General features: G+C 30.5%; 3 protein-coding genes across 4 annotated transcripts; 1 reads left to right on the top strand and 2 right to left on the bottom strand.

The window, feature by feature from the left end:
• Positions 1–697: 697 nt before the first annotated feature.
• On the bottom strand, positions 698–4,513 carry LOC106661808 (mediator of RNA polymerase II transcription subunit 28-like). The gene is made up of 4 exons (XM_014385460.2): positions 4,305–4,513; positions 2,304–2,483; positions 1,955–2,239; positions 698–1,895 (listed from the first exon to the last, which is right to left on the bottom strand). The coding sequence occupies exons 1-4, from the start codon at positions 4,362–4,364 to the stop codon at positions 1,764–1,766; spliced, it is 657 nt and encodes a 218-aa protein (XP_014240946.1). The 5' UTR covers positions 4,365–4,513; the 3' UTR covers positions 698–1,763.
• Positions 4,514–10,233: 5,720 nt separating this feature from the next.
• Positions 10,234–11,850, top strand: LOC106661977. The gene is made up of 4 exons (XM_024227937.1): positions 10,234–10,418; positions 11,245–11,345; positions 11,416–11,548; positions 11,621–11,850. Exons 1-2 carry the CDS (start codon positions 10,369–10,371, stop codon positions 11,342–11,344), a joined length of 150 nt encoding a protein of 49 aa, XP_024083705.1. The 5' UTR covers positions 10,234–10,368; the 3' UTR covers position 11,345; positions 11,416–11,548; positions 11,621–11,850.
• LOC106661976 (ionotropic receptor 93a) lies at positions 11,769–16,479 on the bottom strand. Of its 2 annotated transcripts, none has more exons than XM_024227936.1 (18): positions 16,408–16,479; positions 15,568–15,819; positions 15,354–15,503; positions 15,159–15,276; positions 14,968–15,073; positions 14,737–14,901; positions 14,511–14,678; positions 14,204–14,422; positions 14,043–14,149; positions 13,908–13,977; positions 13,767–13,847; positions 13,485–13,640; positions 13,254–13,416; positions 12,975–13,195; positions 12,741–12,921; positions 12,607–12,685; positions 12,386–12,543; positions 11,769–12,316 (listed from the first exon to the last, which is right to left on the bottom strand). In XM_024227936.1, exons 1-18 carry the CDS (start codon positions 16,418–16,420, stop codon positions 12,219–12,221), a joined length of 2,505 nt encoding a protein of 834 aa, XP_024083704.1. In that variant the 5' UTR covers positions 16,421–16,479; the 3' UTR covers positions 11,769–12,218. The 2 variants fall into 2 exon arrangements, with proteins under 2 accessions (XP_024083704.1, XP_014241249.1); XM_014385763.2 differs by having other exon boundaries at positions 16,117–16,470.
• Between the last annotated feature and the right edge of the window lie 305 nt (positions 16,480–16,784).

Genomic DNA, 16,784 nt, shown 5'->3' with positions numbered 1-16,784 from the left:
AATTAACTGCTGCACATGTAAAAAATGTCAAGAAATATATAAACACCGTAAGAAGAAAATGGCAGAATATTCTTGGTCTTGTTTACCATACAATTTTTAAAAAGTTAGTGCACACAATTTAATTAATATGAGAGAAATACATACATAGTTGGTTTTTTTTGTTTTTTTTATATTTAAAAGTGAGTTCTGTTTACATTAAAAAACATTTAAGATTAGTTTAAAAAGGCAAAAGTCGATTATGTGTATCTTTTTTATTTTCTTTTTAAAACTATGTATTAACAAATTGTACACCCCATTTATATTAAACATTAATGAAGATCCTTTGCATTTACAACAACTACAAATCCATAGAAAATACAAAAATTCAATTCTTTAGATTATTAAAAAAACTTACAAATCGTAGCTAATATACAAAATTCAGATTTAATCCATATCTTCATTTTATTACAATGTGGAAACACATGAGATACAGATTTTTTTAAAATATATATTTCAGTTTCCAATAGATCTTAATTATTACATTTACGGCATGTATTATCGTATACATATATTCCTGAGTTAATTTTTCAGTTTACATTCAATTAAGGTGAGATATTTTACATATGTACAGATTAGATTTTTGTTAAGTTTTATCTTTCATGTGACATCAATTCATACATTTTTTTAGGTCCTTTAATAATGTTTCATTTTCCAAGGGGGGTGAATTTGGTTCATAAATAGCTTACAGCTATGGAGGAAACATATTTCCCATTTAAAACTACTTTCTTAGTGTTACATTCTTAATTTTCTGTATATCCCTCATCTTTATTTGTAAACAATTAAAATTAGAGCAAAAGCAAAATTTGTGATAATTTTTTTAAAACTTTTAAAACAAAATTGACTGTTAAAAGCTACACAACAGAGCTGACATCCCGTGGTAATAAGTTGTGATTTTTTACTAAGTGTGATTTAGTGCTGTAATAAAGTTTTTGTACTACTGTCCATTAATAATACCCTTTTATTTTAGGTGCCTTTCAAAAAGTATACTTTGTTTTTTATATAGCGTATTTTTATGGCATGTCATTCTTTAGCGAGCTTTTGACTTTTCTTATTTATTACATTATTAGGGATGTTTTTACACACAAAACTGCCTTATACAAAACTTTCATTTTCTGTTTTCCTATACAGTTTTTTCTTTGATTTACCGAAACTGAGAACAAAATGTCTTCCTTTCTTTATGCTTTTGCCCAGAAACTAATGAAGTATTTGTATCTTGAATGTAATACTTTTTACATACATCAATAGAAAAACTAACGTTATGACATTTGTAAAAAAATAAAAGCCTTTTATGTTGATTATAAAAATATGTTTTAAACTTAAAAAGTCATTACATCAGAACTGGGCAAAGCAATAGAGAGAAATGTTATTAAACAAAACAAAAATTCATTTTAATTCAAACAATTTATCTCAAGCCACCTTTAAATCCGTCCCTTTAAGACCAAGTCTATGGCAAACAATAAGTCCCAAAATGAAGTTGAAAAGTTATATCCTTTTTGAAAACAGGACAGACCACAGTTGAACCAGTTGAAAGGTGGATAGAAAACCTGAAGTGAAAAATACTGAATCAAGAGTGGAGGAACGAAAATGTGATGATGACCCCAGATAACTCAACCAAAACAAGAGTTTCGGGCTCTACTCATGCTAGGTTCGGAGGGTTAAGGGGTGTTGGCGTAATGACCGCGAGCTCTGCCGCGGCCACGCCCCCTCCCCCTCCCCCTCCCGCGTCACCTTCTCCCTTCTCCGACTCCTATGTTAGAAGTTGTCTTCTCAAGGTATGCAAGGGGGCCGTGGAGCATTCCAACTCCAGGGCCCATCATCATACCTGGAGCCATGCCTGGTCCCATGCCAGCATTAACCTGCAATTTATATTGAGCATTAAAAAACAGACAAATAATATTGTGCGAGAATTGCTCACCTGTTGCTGTTGCATTTGTTGCTGCATCTGTTGTTGCATTTGCATCTGTTGCTGTATCTGCTGTTGCTGTTGTTGTTGTATCTGCTGTTGCATCATGGCTGCCTGTGGCGGCGTACCGCTCGGCGGGACTCCATTCATGCCCGAAGGGGTGGCCGGGCCCTGTGGGTGTGTCTTTGCCCAACCTTGTAGATCCGACAGGAGATTCTGCCAGATTGCAATTTTCTCATGGTGCCTCTTTAGCAGCTCCTCCTTCCGTATAAGCTCATTTTTTAAATCGCTTATGTCCTGTACAACAACCATACCAATTATCAATAATTCTAAATCCTAAATAAACAGAAGTCTTACTTACCTCTTTGACTATCAACTCGGGCTTGAGGGCAGATAAAAGAAAGCGTTTCTGAAGGAAGAAAGCTTCCATTTGACGAGCCAGATCGATAAATCTCAGAACAGAATGATCAACCTCAACGCGGATTTCATCATTTTCCATCGCCGCTAGAGCCTGTTCCTTCGTCAAAACACTCAAACATGACTAAAACAAAAAAGATACATTTAAATTACACAAAAACAAGGCATAATTAATGTTTTTAGCAGAAAAAATCACATACAAAATTCGTTCAAATTGTTATTGTGCATTGAATCATTGAAGATTCCAGATTTTGTGCAACACCAGAAATTGTGGTGTTCAAGAAAATATAAATTTTGGATTGCCATATCTTAAAAGCATCATGGTGTTCTCATACACAAAACCATTAAAAAAATTTAACTTTTTGGCATTTGTGGAGAGTACATTTAGAGGACATGTTAAAAAAAAAAAAAAAAACCACTACTTCCACCTTTCGTGAACTTATAATAAAAAGTACCTTAATAAGCTATCAAAATGCTGAAATGTATCTGACAGATCAGAATGGTAAGAATATGAGCAAGATATTTAGAAATGACCAAACTATAGATTTAACACACTACAGTCCTTAAGACGGTAGCATCACAGGTCTGTTAGTGTTGATTTTTTTTATTATTATTAATTATTTTTATTCCCCCCCCCCCAATGGATAGCAGGAACTGGAGAAGTTCCCCCTGAGCACTGCAGCTGTGCAGCGTATTGTTCTTTATCTCTGGCTACATTTTTGGGGGTTCACAACACATGTGTGAATGTGAGCCCCCAGTGTGCCAGTGTTTTTCCATTTTTGAAGGGGATTGGGGCCAAATTCAGGGTCACTGAGATCTGATCCTGCCTCTTCCATTGATGAGAGCCGTGTCAATTTCTTTCAATTGCGGCCACCGGTCCCATTAGGCATCAGAAAAAAAGTCCAGAGGCAACGGTGGAGCTCGAATCCACGACCACGGGATCTACTAGCTGAGAGTCTGATGCCTTAACCACTCAGCTACTGCGGCCCCCATCTCCTTTGTTGGTTGATACCAACCTTCCTCAAATGCCTATCACTGCCCTGTTAGGATTGGGAATCTCTTTCCGCTCCCTTTGATGCATTCAATTGTTCCTTTCTTTCTAAATTTTCACCAAGAGATTTTTGGATTGTTCACATGCAATGAGTGAACGTCAACATTTTCTCACTTTCTCCCTGTCTACTTTCCCAAGATGCTCATTGATAGCCCGTGAACAGGGGATGCGTACAATACCCCAGTTTGTGCTTCCTTCAGTGCAGTTTGAAGGAGGTGGTGTAATGTTCTGAGCTGGGGTTTACAGCGGACGATGAACTGGACTCCATATTGTTGAAGGCAACCGTTTTGTCCAAGAAATTATGGAGGCATACATCCCTTAAACCAGGTATCTCATTGGCAGGTATTTTCGATTTCTGGATGACAATGCTAGACCTCAGAGCGGTAAAGTTGTTCACCAATGTTTAGAAAACCTGGGAATTTCCCATTTGCCCCTTCGCCCATTGTGGCCATACCTCAATCCTAATGAGCACACGTGGTTTGCGTTCAGAGAAGGCTTTTCGATCATCATCCGAAACAACTGACCTACAACAACTGAGTGCAGTGTTGCAACAACTACGGAGTAAAATTCTTTATGAAATTAGTGACAACCTTATTAACAGAATGCCTAACAGGTGCATAGATGTTTTAGCTAACAGAGAACATTATCCACGGTATTAATTGTTTAAAAAAATTATTGTGTCCAATAAAGAAATTATGAAATTAAAACCTTTTATTTTGTTATTTTTCAAAATCCATTAATTAAATTTTCCTTCAGTAAAAAAAACAATAATTGCTAATAAATTTTAATGCAACTTATAATAAAAATAAAACAAAAAATACTAGGGAAAGTAAATACTACAAAATTGGTAAAATCCACATTTAGCAGCTTTTATATTATCAATTGCAAACGAACCTGAAATGCTTCTTCAAACTCGTCGACGAGATTTCCGTTGCCGTTTGTAGTGGTCGCCATCGTCTGAGGAATCGCCTTTCGTCTAGCAACCCCACAGTTCAACAACTTTCAACTTTCAAGTAGTGCTTTTAGCTTTAGTGTTAGTCCTTTCTCCTTCTCAAGCAGCGATCGTTGTTGACACTCTTATCAGCAACCTCACAGCAAACAGCACGCATGGGCCGGTCTTGTCTGACACTTTGTTGTCGTCACGTTATGAACTCTCATGTTGCACTTTTTCTATTACAATAAATAATTTTTATTTAAGATTTGTTTGTTTTTCTTTTCTTACTTCACTTCTTTTATTAATGCACAAAATAATTCTACAACTTAGAATATTACAAAATTTTAAAAATTATAATTTGTTTCATAACTAACACATATTTATATTAAAGGCAGATTATGACCCCACGTGGTTGTACCTACCTTGTAATATACCTTTATTAATAGAAAAACTATTAATGACTATAGACAATTTGAACGGTACTTTAATTTACTTCCCCTAGAGATAGGTAGTCTTTGACTGATTTACTTCCTTTTTCAAAGTAATTAATTGCTACATTTACAGTACTTTTTTACTTGCTAAAATTAACATTTCAGTACTGAGCTACTTGACCAGGCACAATAGGCTTTTTCATATTTCCTACCATTCTACTAACTATAGTAAAAATACTCCTATTGCCAGAATGATGCGTTCAGCCAATAACTTTCCTAATCTTACTATTTTTAATTATCCTTTTTCTTCATTCTATAATCAAGTGTGTAGACTTGTTAAATCTTGATTTATCATGTATATTTTAAGTTAAATTATCTTTCATTACTTCTGTAACAATAAAAAGTTTTTCATATAAATTATTTAACTTGCACTTGTGTACGTGTATGTATGTATTGTATATATTTCCATATTTAAGTTTATTTTATTTCTAATTAATATCATTCAACCAAATGTGCATAAAATACCCTTATTTTATGTAATTCTTTTCTAATATTATTTATATAATATTTTAAAATATGTTATATTATTTTACAATGACAATTTAAACAAATAAAATAACTGACATACTTTTAAGCTATTTTCTTAGTTTATGTATTGTTTAATACTTAAGTAATTTTTCCCTTTGTTTTCTTAGTTTTGTTTTTATATTTTTTATGTTGTATATTTCTACATTTAGACATTTTTTGTAAATTGGATTAAATCCGTAAAATATATTATTATTGTTGTAAATATTTGCTAATACATACTACTTTTACTAAAATTAATAATAATATTTTATTTACTAAATGTTACATACAATATATAATGATATACAGGCAATTAAGACTTGGAAACTTTTGATCAGCAGGAAGTTGACCTTATAATATAATTTTTTCTCAGCATGTTTAATATAAAGAAACATAGAAAACAACTTTATTTAATGTTTCATTTCTATATAACAAGAACCCAGACGATGTATGGCAATTGACAAATTTCCTTCCCTTTAAACTTCTCCAATCTTAATTAATAAAGTGTAAAGTTGGCTCTTACAAAGATGCGAAGCTGAAAAGTCAGGGTTAAAATAGTTTAATTATAAAAAAAACAAGTAGAGTTTCCTTGAGAAAAACATGATTCCTCTTTACAAAAAATTTATGACTTTTTACGTGATGACTAGATCTGCTGCACAAATTTGAGAATAGAATTTGCGAGCCTGTAAAAATTGTTAAGATTTTTTAAATTAGGTTTAAGGTGTAAAAAATAGATTCTTTCAAGATGTTCACTTGATTTAAATTTTTAAAGTTCAATTGCATTTAAAACAACCAACTATCTGTAGCATCAATAAATAAAGATCCTTTTTTGGGGTGTTAACTGAATTTGGAAAAAAAAAGTTGCAAATGGATTTTACCTGCCATGAGGTTAAGTAAATAAATTTCATGATATTTTAAGGTTTAAATCAATTTCATTAATAATCTAATGTATCTTATTGGTATTAGCAAATTTGTAAATTTAATTAAATAATAAATTCCAAGACATGTTATAGTTTAAATCTTACTTTCATACAGTCCAAAACAAAGTGAATTGTACTAATTGAATAACATGTTAAGACAAAATCAACTAAAAACACTATAATTTTGATTAAAAATGAATCAATTTGCTTAAAAATTATATTTCGATAGATTTTTATATGCATTGTGGATAGTTTTAAGAACTGGCAAACTACATTGGTCATCTCCATCCATCTTCTTCTTGGCCGTTTTTTTTGTTTCATAAATAAATAGTAGTTCGCTTGTCGGTAAATGCAAGATGGTCATGTCTTTAAAATATAATATGAATAATAGTAAATTATAAATTTAGTACAATATAAAAGGCTGATGATGGATGTAAATTCCCAAAACATCCATATAAATGTAAATGAATAATGTATTCACTTTTTTGTTTTAAAAAACCCACATGGATGTTTTCGAACCAAAAAATATTTTCTAAATTCAACAAAATAAATAAAATCCAACAAATAAGTATTAGTTATAAGATTTTAATTATCTATTACTTTTAAACTTATTGAAAGTAAGTTTTAAAAAGTTAAATTTTATTTTACTTTTTTGTGGAAGAGTTTTTTTTATTTTATTCTTTATTGCCCTTTTAGTCAACTCCCCACCATTTAATAATGGCATAAAACCTATAGGAGATTGTGTTCTTGAGTCCTTGAGGAATATTCCAAACTAAATTTCACTTGCCTCAGCCATCTGGTTCTATGATAAAATACAATTCTGGCAAATATATATTTTTTACTAAGCGGGACTTTAAAATATATGTCAAATACCCCATGTATAAATGTAAAAATGCCTTAACTTTGCACCCCATTGAACATTTTAGAACAGTTACAAGACATGTTACAACTTCATTAAATTTACAACTAATTTTAATCGATATTTCCATATTTTCACCTCCGTTTCTTTTACGATAAACCATTAATCATTGGTGAAAAATTATTATTTAAAAAAACTAATAATCGTAATAAATTTAAGTTAAAAAATCAGATTTCCCATAGGGTAAATTTCATTATTTCGCAGATATTAGCTTAAAAAAATTAAAACATTAAAAATTAAATTAATTAATCATTAAAACATTAAAACACATAAAACAAGTGTTCTTCTTTTGTGTAACCAATCTCATTACTTTTGGCGCAAAATTAATTTTTGAATTAAAAAAAAATTGACTATAAAAATTAATATGCTAAATATAAAGTATATTACATGTGGATATTCAAACTTTTGCTCTAAATAGAGACCACCAGTAACCAAGTGGTTTGTACTTTCACCATGATAGTGGTTCTAGGTTCAAATCCCAGCATACCCCTTAGAATTTTATTTGAGAATAATTTGGAAATAGTATTCTGAAGTGTTTATCACATCTGAAGATTAGTTGGATGCACTCCTGTTTGATAGGATTTTGTTATTTTTTTATTTTAGTTTCATTTCATTTGAAACAGTAACAAAACTCACACACACACACACACAACTGGATAAAAGCTCCCTTCAGGATAATCATAAACGATGAAGCCAATCAACTGACTATATCAGCGTCAAGAGACAAAATCCTAAACTGATGTATGCCAAATACCCTAAAAGCCTATTCAAGGCTCAATTCTCAAGGTGGGAAGAAATATAGAAAAAAAGGACTTCGATTTCCAACCCACATCAAGGGTTTATTCCCTCATTCTTTCAAAGGAGTGCAATGGAACTGCCAGACAATTACAAACTGAGGCATATGATTTCTAGAAATTGACATTGCTCGCAATGCTAGAAACGATTTGGACATGCCTCAACATCAATGTGCCCATGTGATAACATAACAGAGCAAAATTTTAAGCATATGATTTTCCTTTGCCTAAATTGGGAAAGGAAAAAGAGCTTCGATTTCGCAATATTATGCTTGTAAGGGTCAGGGTTGGCAGGTTGCTTGTGGAGCTTCTAAAAAATGAATATATCAAAGAATTCACACTCTTTGTAGGAAAACTAATCCTTGGACATTAGTTACTGTCACACACTCTCAATAATAATAAAATTTTTGTTATTCATAGTAAAAGGAAGATTTAAAACAAAATATTTAAAAAAAAAATCAATAATATGACAATTTGTAGAATAACCATCTTCTTAAATATTTTATAATTTTTTTTAAACATAAATAAAGGATAATAAAATTATTTTTTTAAAAAATTATAAACAGATGTAATATAAAAATGGAACATGTAAGACAAATATAAATAAACTCCCTTCCTGTGGGTTAGATCAGGAAAGAAAAAACATACTACAGAAGTTATTAATTACAATAATACATGCAATATAATTAAATATCATAAATATAACATCAAAATAAATCAATTTAAATATTTGGTTTTAATTATCAAAATGTGTGTCCTGAACAACATGAATAAATGCATTTCTAATGTAATGTACATAAACTTTTGTTTTATATATTTAAATGACTAAAAAATGTTCAAAAGTGAACAATACACACTCTCTCTCTTTCTCGCTCTCTTTTGTTCTCTCTCTCTTTCTATAACACACCCACTCGAAACAAAACAAAATACAATTTATTATTTTTACAATTTATATAATGTATAAACCCAAAATATTTATCATTGAATTGATACCATCTTTTTTTTTTTAAATTAACAATTTATCTGAAAAAAAGAATCAAAGTTTACCTCATTACATATTCAACTCAATCCCTGTAAGAAATAACAACAAAACGGAAGATTTTTACATTTTACAAAAGGACAGGTGGACGACCTTATTTACTTCCTTGTGCTTTGTCTTCCTTGTATAAGCTTCTTCTGCTTCCTTCAATTTATGAATTATTTACTGATCAAGTGCAAAAAAAAACAACAAATTAAATAAAAAAAAGGAAAAATAGAAGCAATCGAGAACAACTCTGCCTTTTTGCTTTGTTGTATGAATGATTTTCCATCTGATTTGTATTGATGAGTATATATTTAGCGATTATTAAAGTTTTTTATTTTTTATTTATTCATTTATTTGTTAATATTTTTATTGCACCGTTATTTTCAAGAATTATTTTATTCCTCCTTTGGAAAAGTGCATTTATTTATTTATTTATTTTTTTTTTAAGAATAATATGATGACAACCAGAAAAATATTACATCAGATCTTCCTTACCAGTTAGCCTTGATAATCTGGTTTTACTCGATTCTATTGGTAAATAGAAATAATTAGTTATATCCTCATATTGTAACATAGCTGAAGTAAAAATTGCAAAATGTTAACTATTAAAGCATACATTGGGGATGAAAATTAAAATAGCCAATATGTAATAAACTCATTGAACGAGAAGAGCAGTCTGGATTGGATTCATTCTAAAAATATATTCGCCAACAATATATTTTATTACATCATATTAAATTTTTATTAATGTTAGAACATTGTAAAATTTTGGACAAATTGGTAGTGCTTAACAATATTGTATAGAAAAAAATCATATGTAGTTAAATTAAATAATAAAATATAATTGTGCCATAAAATGCCATATAATGTTTTTATATTGTTAATTATATCCTTTGATTTATTAATGCATTCCAATACATTTTCAAATATATTTGGATGGTTTTATCTCGTGGGTCTAAAATCTTGTCAGGAGTTTGTTCTTTGCAGGCAAGAAATAACAGAAAATTTTACAGTAAAATCCATAATATAAATTAATTATAAAATATATATTAAATTTTTCATTTATTATTCCTGAAAGACAATTTTTTAAGGAGAATTAGTGATGACGTTATTCCAGACAGTCAGTAAAAATCCCAGGTAAACAGAGTAGGCTGACGTCCACCCAGCCCCCTCTAATATATTCACCCGTTTTGAATGTCTGCCAAGGCAAAAAACCTGTTTGTTATTTCCTTGCCAGGCAACAAGTTAGAAAAGGAGGATATATACACGTCGGAGTGGCTCATTCTCACTTAGGTCTCCAACTGAAGACGTTCTTAAACTCAGTCCGAAACTTATTAATTTCATCCACTAAATTCACCTTTATGTGTCGATGAGGAGGATAGTATACACGCAAACAGACAAGTTTTTGCCTACGATAAGGTATTTGAAATCAATAATTGTACATTTAGCCTGTTACAATTGTTGGCTCTTGCCCCCATTCCTCCATTTTATTATAGAAATTTTAATCTTCAAAGTTTAAACTTAGTTTAAAGTTTAAAGAGTTTTAAAGTTTAAACTTCAATAGAAATAATATTAACTTAATAGATTTTTGTATATTCTAACTTAACTAAACAGTATTAACTAGTTATTACATAATAAAGGGAGGAGTAAGTAAGCATTCCAGTTCTGGTCCAGACCTGTTGTTGCTTTCTTTTTTTAGTCATCTCAAACAGGACATTCCTTTTGGTTTAAAAAATCCTAAGACCTTGTGAATTTCCTTCCAATAGTGATCATTTTATCGTTAGACAATTTTTTTAATAATTTCAACATCGTGTTGAAAATAATCACACAAATCTACTTATATAAAAATGAACAGATTTGTGCCATTTACTTACATATTCAGCTTTAAAAAATTGATACTTAACAATTATTTAGTTGCTTGATATTGAAATAATGACTATAACTTTTTGATAATAATAACTTTTTGATATATAAAAATCATCGAGAAATAGAGAAATAAATATCTGTAAAAAATTCCCATTTGGGTTAGTTAGTGCTGACCTTATTAAAAATTTGAATATTAGAAAGTTATATTCTTTATTCATACTCGTGTGTTTTTCTTGTTCTTTACTTATCTAGACAGTATAGACAATTTTTCTTTTTTTTTTTTTTCTTTTTAAATTTTACGGGGAGGGGGATACAAAATTAATAAAGTGAACATGCCCACTTTTCTAATTAATTGTTAAATAATTTATTTTATTTACAGGCTTGGAAAAAATTTATGTGCTAGCTTGGGCAGCAGAAGAGGCAATTCAGGAAACCATCTGGAACTTTCCGTTCTAACCCTCATTCACAACGTTCCGTAGAGTATGTAATTTATATATAATCACTTATTGTCTTGTATAAAGATTTATCACATTAACCTCGTTTTATTTAGCGAGCCATCTCAGTCGATATTTAGTGAGATTCTTATCACCTATTCCTTTCAAAGCAAGCATCATGGTTCAAGGAGAGACAACATACAGCTACACAAGTATCACCAGCCTTCCGACCCGCTCAGCAGAGGCCAGGTAAGGACTTAACACTCTTTAAATAAGTTAATACATTTTTTTTTTAATAATTAATATACTTCTGAATTTCAGGAGAGCTGGGTATGAGGCGATCCAAAAGATGGGTAAGAAGGAGGACACAAAGTATGACAGAGCTTGGGGGCCGGTTTTTAAAAACAAAAGTCATTTCTCAAGTCTACACCATTGTTAAACAGACATCATGATTGTTTTATATTATTTCTTTTGCTTAAAGGTGATGGAATCTCATTAAACTTTGCATAGACCGATTTTTTGTTATTAGAAATAGTAAAAGTATATATAAATAAAGGGCTTTTTGAATAAATCTGATACTCTGGTCAGAACGGTAAATACATCAAGTTCACTTTGAAACTTGGCTGTTTATTTTTAGAGCTGATAAATGTTAGCGATATTGCAAATATATTCAATAAAAAATACATGCTTTCTGTTTTAATTAATTAAGATACAGAAATGTTATTCTACAATCATTGTGTAAGTTAAAATCTTGTTTAATCTCAATCAATTTGTTTTGAAAAAGTGAACAATTGAATAAATTGTTTAAAAAATACTTTTTTATAATATATGTGATTAGGTATTAAATAAATAAAAAATAAAAAAAAATAAAATAAAAATAAAGAAAACACAAATGATTTTTATTTTTTGAATCCAGCGTTCAGCTCACAAATGGATGTATGACACTTTTTTCCTTAGAGATTTTCCACCGATTGTAAAAATACTCCCCTATTATTAATAGAATCCCACATGCAACACCTAGGAAAATAAAAAGAAGATTATTTTAAATTTTTTTTAAAGATAAAAATTGGTATTCAGAGTGTTTACCGAGAAAGAGCAAAAAGAAAGATCCTTGCATGTCGTCCATGTTGACAGTGTGAGTGTTACTCTCGCTCGACAAAGTTGAACTCCAACATCTGTCCTTCTTGGGCAAATAGTCGACGAGCCATTTTTCAATTAGGCCAACTTTATGCATTTTGTAAATCCTGAAAATGCAATTGTTTGAGTAATTAAGTAAATCTTAAAAATTTAAAAATTAATATACTTACTGTTTGTTGATTATGTTTAAGTAAGGGCTGTTCGTTGGAAGTGCTATTGCGAGTTTCTCTGGGAGAAATTGTTCCTCTCCTAAAAATAAGAAAACAAATAAAAACATACAAAATGTTTAATAGTAAAATACAACCTATGGAGAAATCACATCGATTAGTCCTCAAAAACTCTTGTTTCATTATAAAAAGAAGTACAGACTTTCTTGCAATGTATATATGTTTGCCAGCTTGAATCCTTGCAACGATATCAGGCGTTATCTCTGTGTGTAGTTCGGCAGCATCTGACAAATGGTTGAACTTCAGACTGTCTGTGGACTGGATAAAAAAAGTATTAAAAAACAAATTATTAATGTCATGAGCGAACATACTTTGAGTAATTTGTGTAGAGTCGTGATTTTTGGAAGGCCCCATGTCAAAGAGTCACGTTTGGCCATCAGTTGGTCTACATTTGATATGGCCTTGTCCATTTTTGGAAAAGTCAAAAAAGCCACTAAATTTCCAGAGTATGTCGTTATTATTACAAGCACGACAAGCCACCAAGTGCCAATGACAAGTCTACCGCTGTCAGCATCAGGCAAAACACCACCACCTTAAATGTAACAACTTATTTTTTTTTTTTAACTATCAGTGTAAATATCTGAGCATACCTTGCTGCAGTAAGGCACCATAGAGGTACCAAAAACAGTTCATCATCTTCAAAAAACCACCTTTTCCCCTATGACTAAAATGATCGTAGTAAGGGGTTATTCGGTGGACAAAGTTTAAAAGAGGTGTCATCACCAAAATCGCCGCTATTATACATAACCATGTCTGAAATGTTTAACACACACAAAATAAATTAAATTTTGTACAGTAAATTTTAATATTTATAAACTTACATCAGTGCTGAAAGGAAGTATGAATAATAAAGCCCGACTTAATTCTTTAGGTCGAGAGACTAAAAAGGCATAAGATTCCAAGCTAATATAAGAACTAAAATTAACATATTCCTTTCGGTCTTCGGTAATTGTAAATGCAACACCACCCAACATAATCTAAAAACATAATTTATTATTAATTATATGTTTACTTTTTATTTCTTGTACAACAACAATTCTGGAAGCAAATAATGATAAAAAATTGTGGCATCAGTTTAATGTGGAAATGACTTTCCTTCTCACCTTTTTCTCATTTATAAGCCTTACAATTTGATCCCAAGCAATAAATTCAACACTTGCATCCAATACGACTTCCCCTAGACTCTGCAGAAGAAATATAATTTTATATATANCTTATATATATATATAAGTTTAAGTGCATACTTCATCAAACTTATAAGTTCTGATGCTATTATTTGTAGAAGTTCCATTTGAAAGCAATATAATTTCATAGCTAGAATTATTAAAAATCATTATTAAAATCAATATGTGTACAGATTTTTAATCATTTTGACTCACGTAAAATTAAGGCTTAGAGCTAGTTGGTTAATTATTTCAAAAGTAACACCTTTGAATTCTTTGGGTTGGCCATTTTCATTGTATTTGACAATTTGCCAGGGAGGGTACTAGAAAAATATCACTCTTTATTATTAATCACAATTTATCATTTTACAACATACATGAATCGTTGCGATGGGAATAACACGACCACGAAACCCATGGGCGATGTTTGGATAAAGGCTGTCGGTTAACATTGGGCCAGGCCTTGGAGACCAAAAACCGACATCGAGGAGGTCTATTTTGCGTTTATTCTTCAGAAAATCCATCCCCCAGGTCTCGCTGGCTTTAAATTTCCACACTGTACAATTATCGCATTTACCCAGATTTTTTTGTGCTTTCTTGAAAAGAGAAATTTGTTGAATTGAGATATAATGTACGTACAATTTTTTTTTAATAATCTTCATACAAAAAGGTCACAAAGTTCACCTTCATTATGTTCAAAAGCATTTCTCTTCTTTCGACTTTTGTTAGTTTCATCACTTCCCATTCTTCTTCAGAAACGTCGTTTGCCAGTTTCGACTCAACTTCAATCGTCCTTGCCAGGGCTAGCATAAATGATTCGGCTATTTCAACCATATTGCACTCCAGGCCAAACTTAAACCAAACAGAAGGTCAAATATATTTAAATTAACACTTGAAATAGTATAATCACATTGCAATTCTGATCAATTTTGCTAGTGTTGAACATAAAAGCGAGATTTTCTCCTTCTTCTACCAATTGTATGTAGTTTGAAATGTTGTTCGCTTTTGTTCTAAAACGCCTTGAATTTATGAACAGCCATTGCGTTGTTGGTTCAAGAAGATTTAAAGATTTTGCCTAAAGATTTTTTTTTTCATATTATTAATTATTCAACTCAATATTTAAACAAAACTATATTCTTACAACTTCTATGACAATTGGTATTATCTCTGGGTTAACAACCACAAGAAAGTTACTCATTAAATTTGTAGGAGGTAGATGAACTAAAACATCAAATATATATTTTCTCCTACAAAAATATAAAGTTTTAATTTTTTTGCAGGCTTGTTAGTAATTTAAATAATAGGTAAACATTTATGATATAAAATTATTACCTTTTCCACTCTACTTCGTGAATATTTGTCAAAAAATATTTAGCTATGCTATTGTAACTGGTTGACAATGGTATTGGCTGAGTTAAAACTTTTAAAATTTCAGTCACAATATCTTCATCTAAAAAAAATAAATAATAATAATAATTAATAATATTTTTTTTCAATAAGTTCAATTTAATAAATATTAATATTTACTAATTGTATCATCGTATATGACAGCGGTGTTCCTCCAGTCGAGAATTTTCTGCGATCTCAGGTCAAGTAAGATCTGTGAAATCTCTTTGCCGACACGATGCAAGGGAAGAGTTAGACCTACATGCGCTGGCAGTCTTGGGCAATTTGGGTCTGATTCAAACAATAAAATCAAATAAAAAGGTTTTTTCTTATTTAATCAGCTTTGAAATTTTACCAGTGAAAGACAAATAAAGAATTCCATTGTCCTTTCCTTGGCTCTGGTAAAAATTCCAAAGGTCCTTACACGATGTGATGCTTAATACTGCAGTAGTGTCGTGTTTAAGTGAAACTTTTGTGCTCATATGGTAAACAACATCAACTGCGTTCAACTTCAGGTTGTTTAGGAGTGCTTCATTTAAGATGCTACGGAGCTTATTCTCAATTCCTTTGTACTTTGGGTACATAAAGAAAGGATCAACAATGACTACTAAAAATAAAATTGTTTTGTCAATAATCAGACACATTATAGTCTTATAAATATAAATAGAATTAGTTTTACAGTGTATTATTTTTAAATTTTAAAATAAAAGATTATTTTTAAAATTTGTCTTCAATTGTCTTTTAAATTACATTTTTCCTACTTCTTACTGTGCCTTTCTTGGTCTGTAAGCATAGATTTTCATTTAATAATAATTAATAAGAAAATCCTTTTTTTTTTAAAGCTGAAGTGATTTAATTATAAGTAGTTTGAAACATTTAAAATTGAATTTTTGTGGAATCTTACCCAAAGTATCATTGCTTCTTCCAACGATTGAATTTTGATAGTAGCAGTTTGCAAAAATATCCAAGTTTATCGCTAAAAAAGCCAAAAGCTTCAACATTGATGTTGCTTATGCCAATTCTAGGATTCGAATACAATAAGGGCTTTTTCATGACGACGTAAAAATTGACAATTGTCTCATTCTGATCAGAAATTGATAACCAATCAAAAAACATAACTTTCTCAGCGTACAGCCGAATACGTAGTGATTCACCATTCGAAAGTTCATAATATAAAGAATGTATGGGCGCTTACCGTTGAAGGTCATTGGTCAGCAATCTGGGTCACCCCAATAACAAATGTCTTCCCTTGATCTGATTTTAGCCTAGGAACATGAAATGTTTTATACATATTTTTTTCTCTGTTTAATTGGTATTAAAATTCTTTACTAAGATATGTTATTGGTTATTACAAATATAAAGTGTATGCAATATCAATTGCAAATGTTTTATATACAATAATTACGTTTTTGTGTGCCTATCATAGCTTTTACTTTGAAAAGTTATGATTCTTTCAGAAGTCCAATCGATTATGACTATTCTTAGATTGAGAAATGGTCTTTTTTTATGTAATACTACTAATTTATTTATTTATTTTTTATTAAAATCACAGTTTAAAACCTAAGAAAAACA

The sequence above is a fragment of the Cimex lectularius genome, unplaced genomic scaffold (assembly GCF_000648675.2).
Source record: "Cimex lectularius strain Harlan isolate CLEC.00 unplaced genomic scaffold, Clec_2.1 scaffold59, whole genome shotgun sequence".
Classification (NCBI taxonomy): domain Eukaryota; kingdom Metazoa; phylum Arthropoda; class Insecta; order Hemiptera; family Cimicidae; genus Cimex; species Cimex lectularius.
The sequence above is the reverse complement of the archived record's forward strand: the minus strand, read 5'-3'. Positions and strand labels throughout refer to the sequence as shown.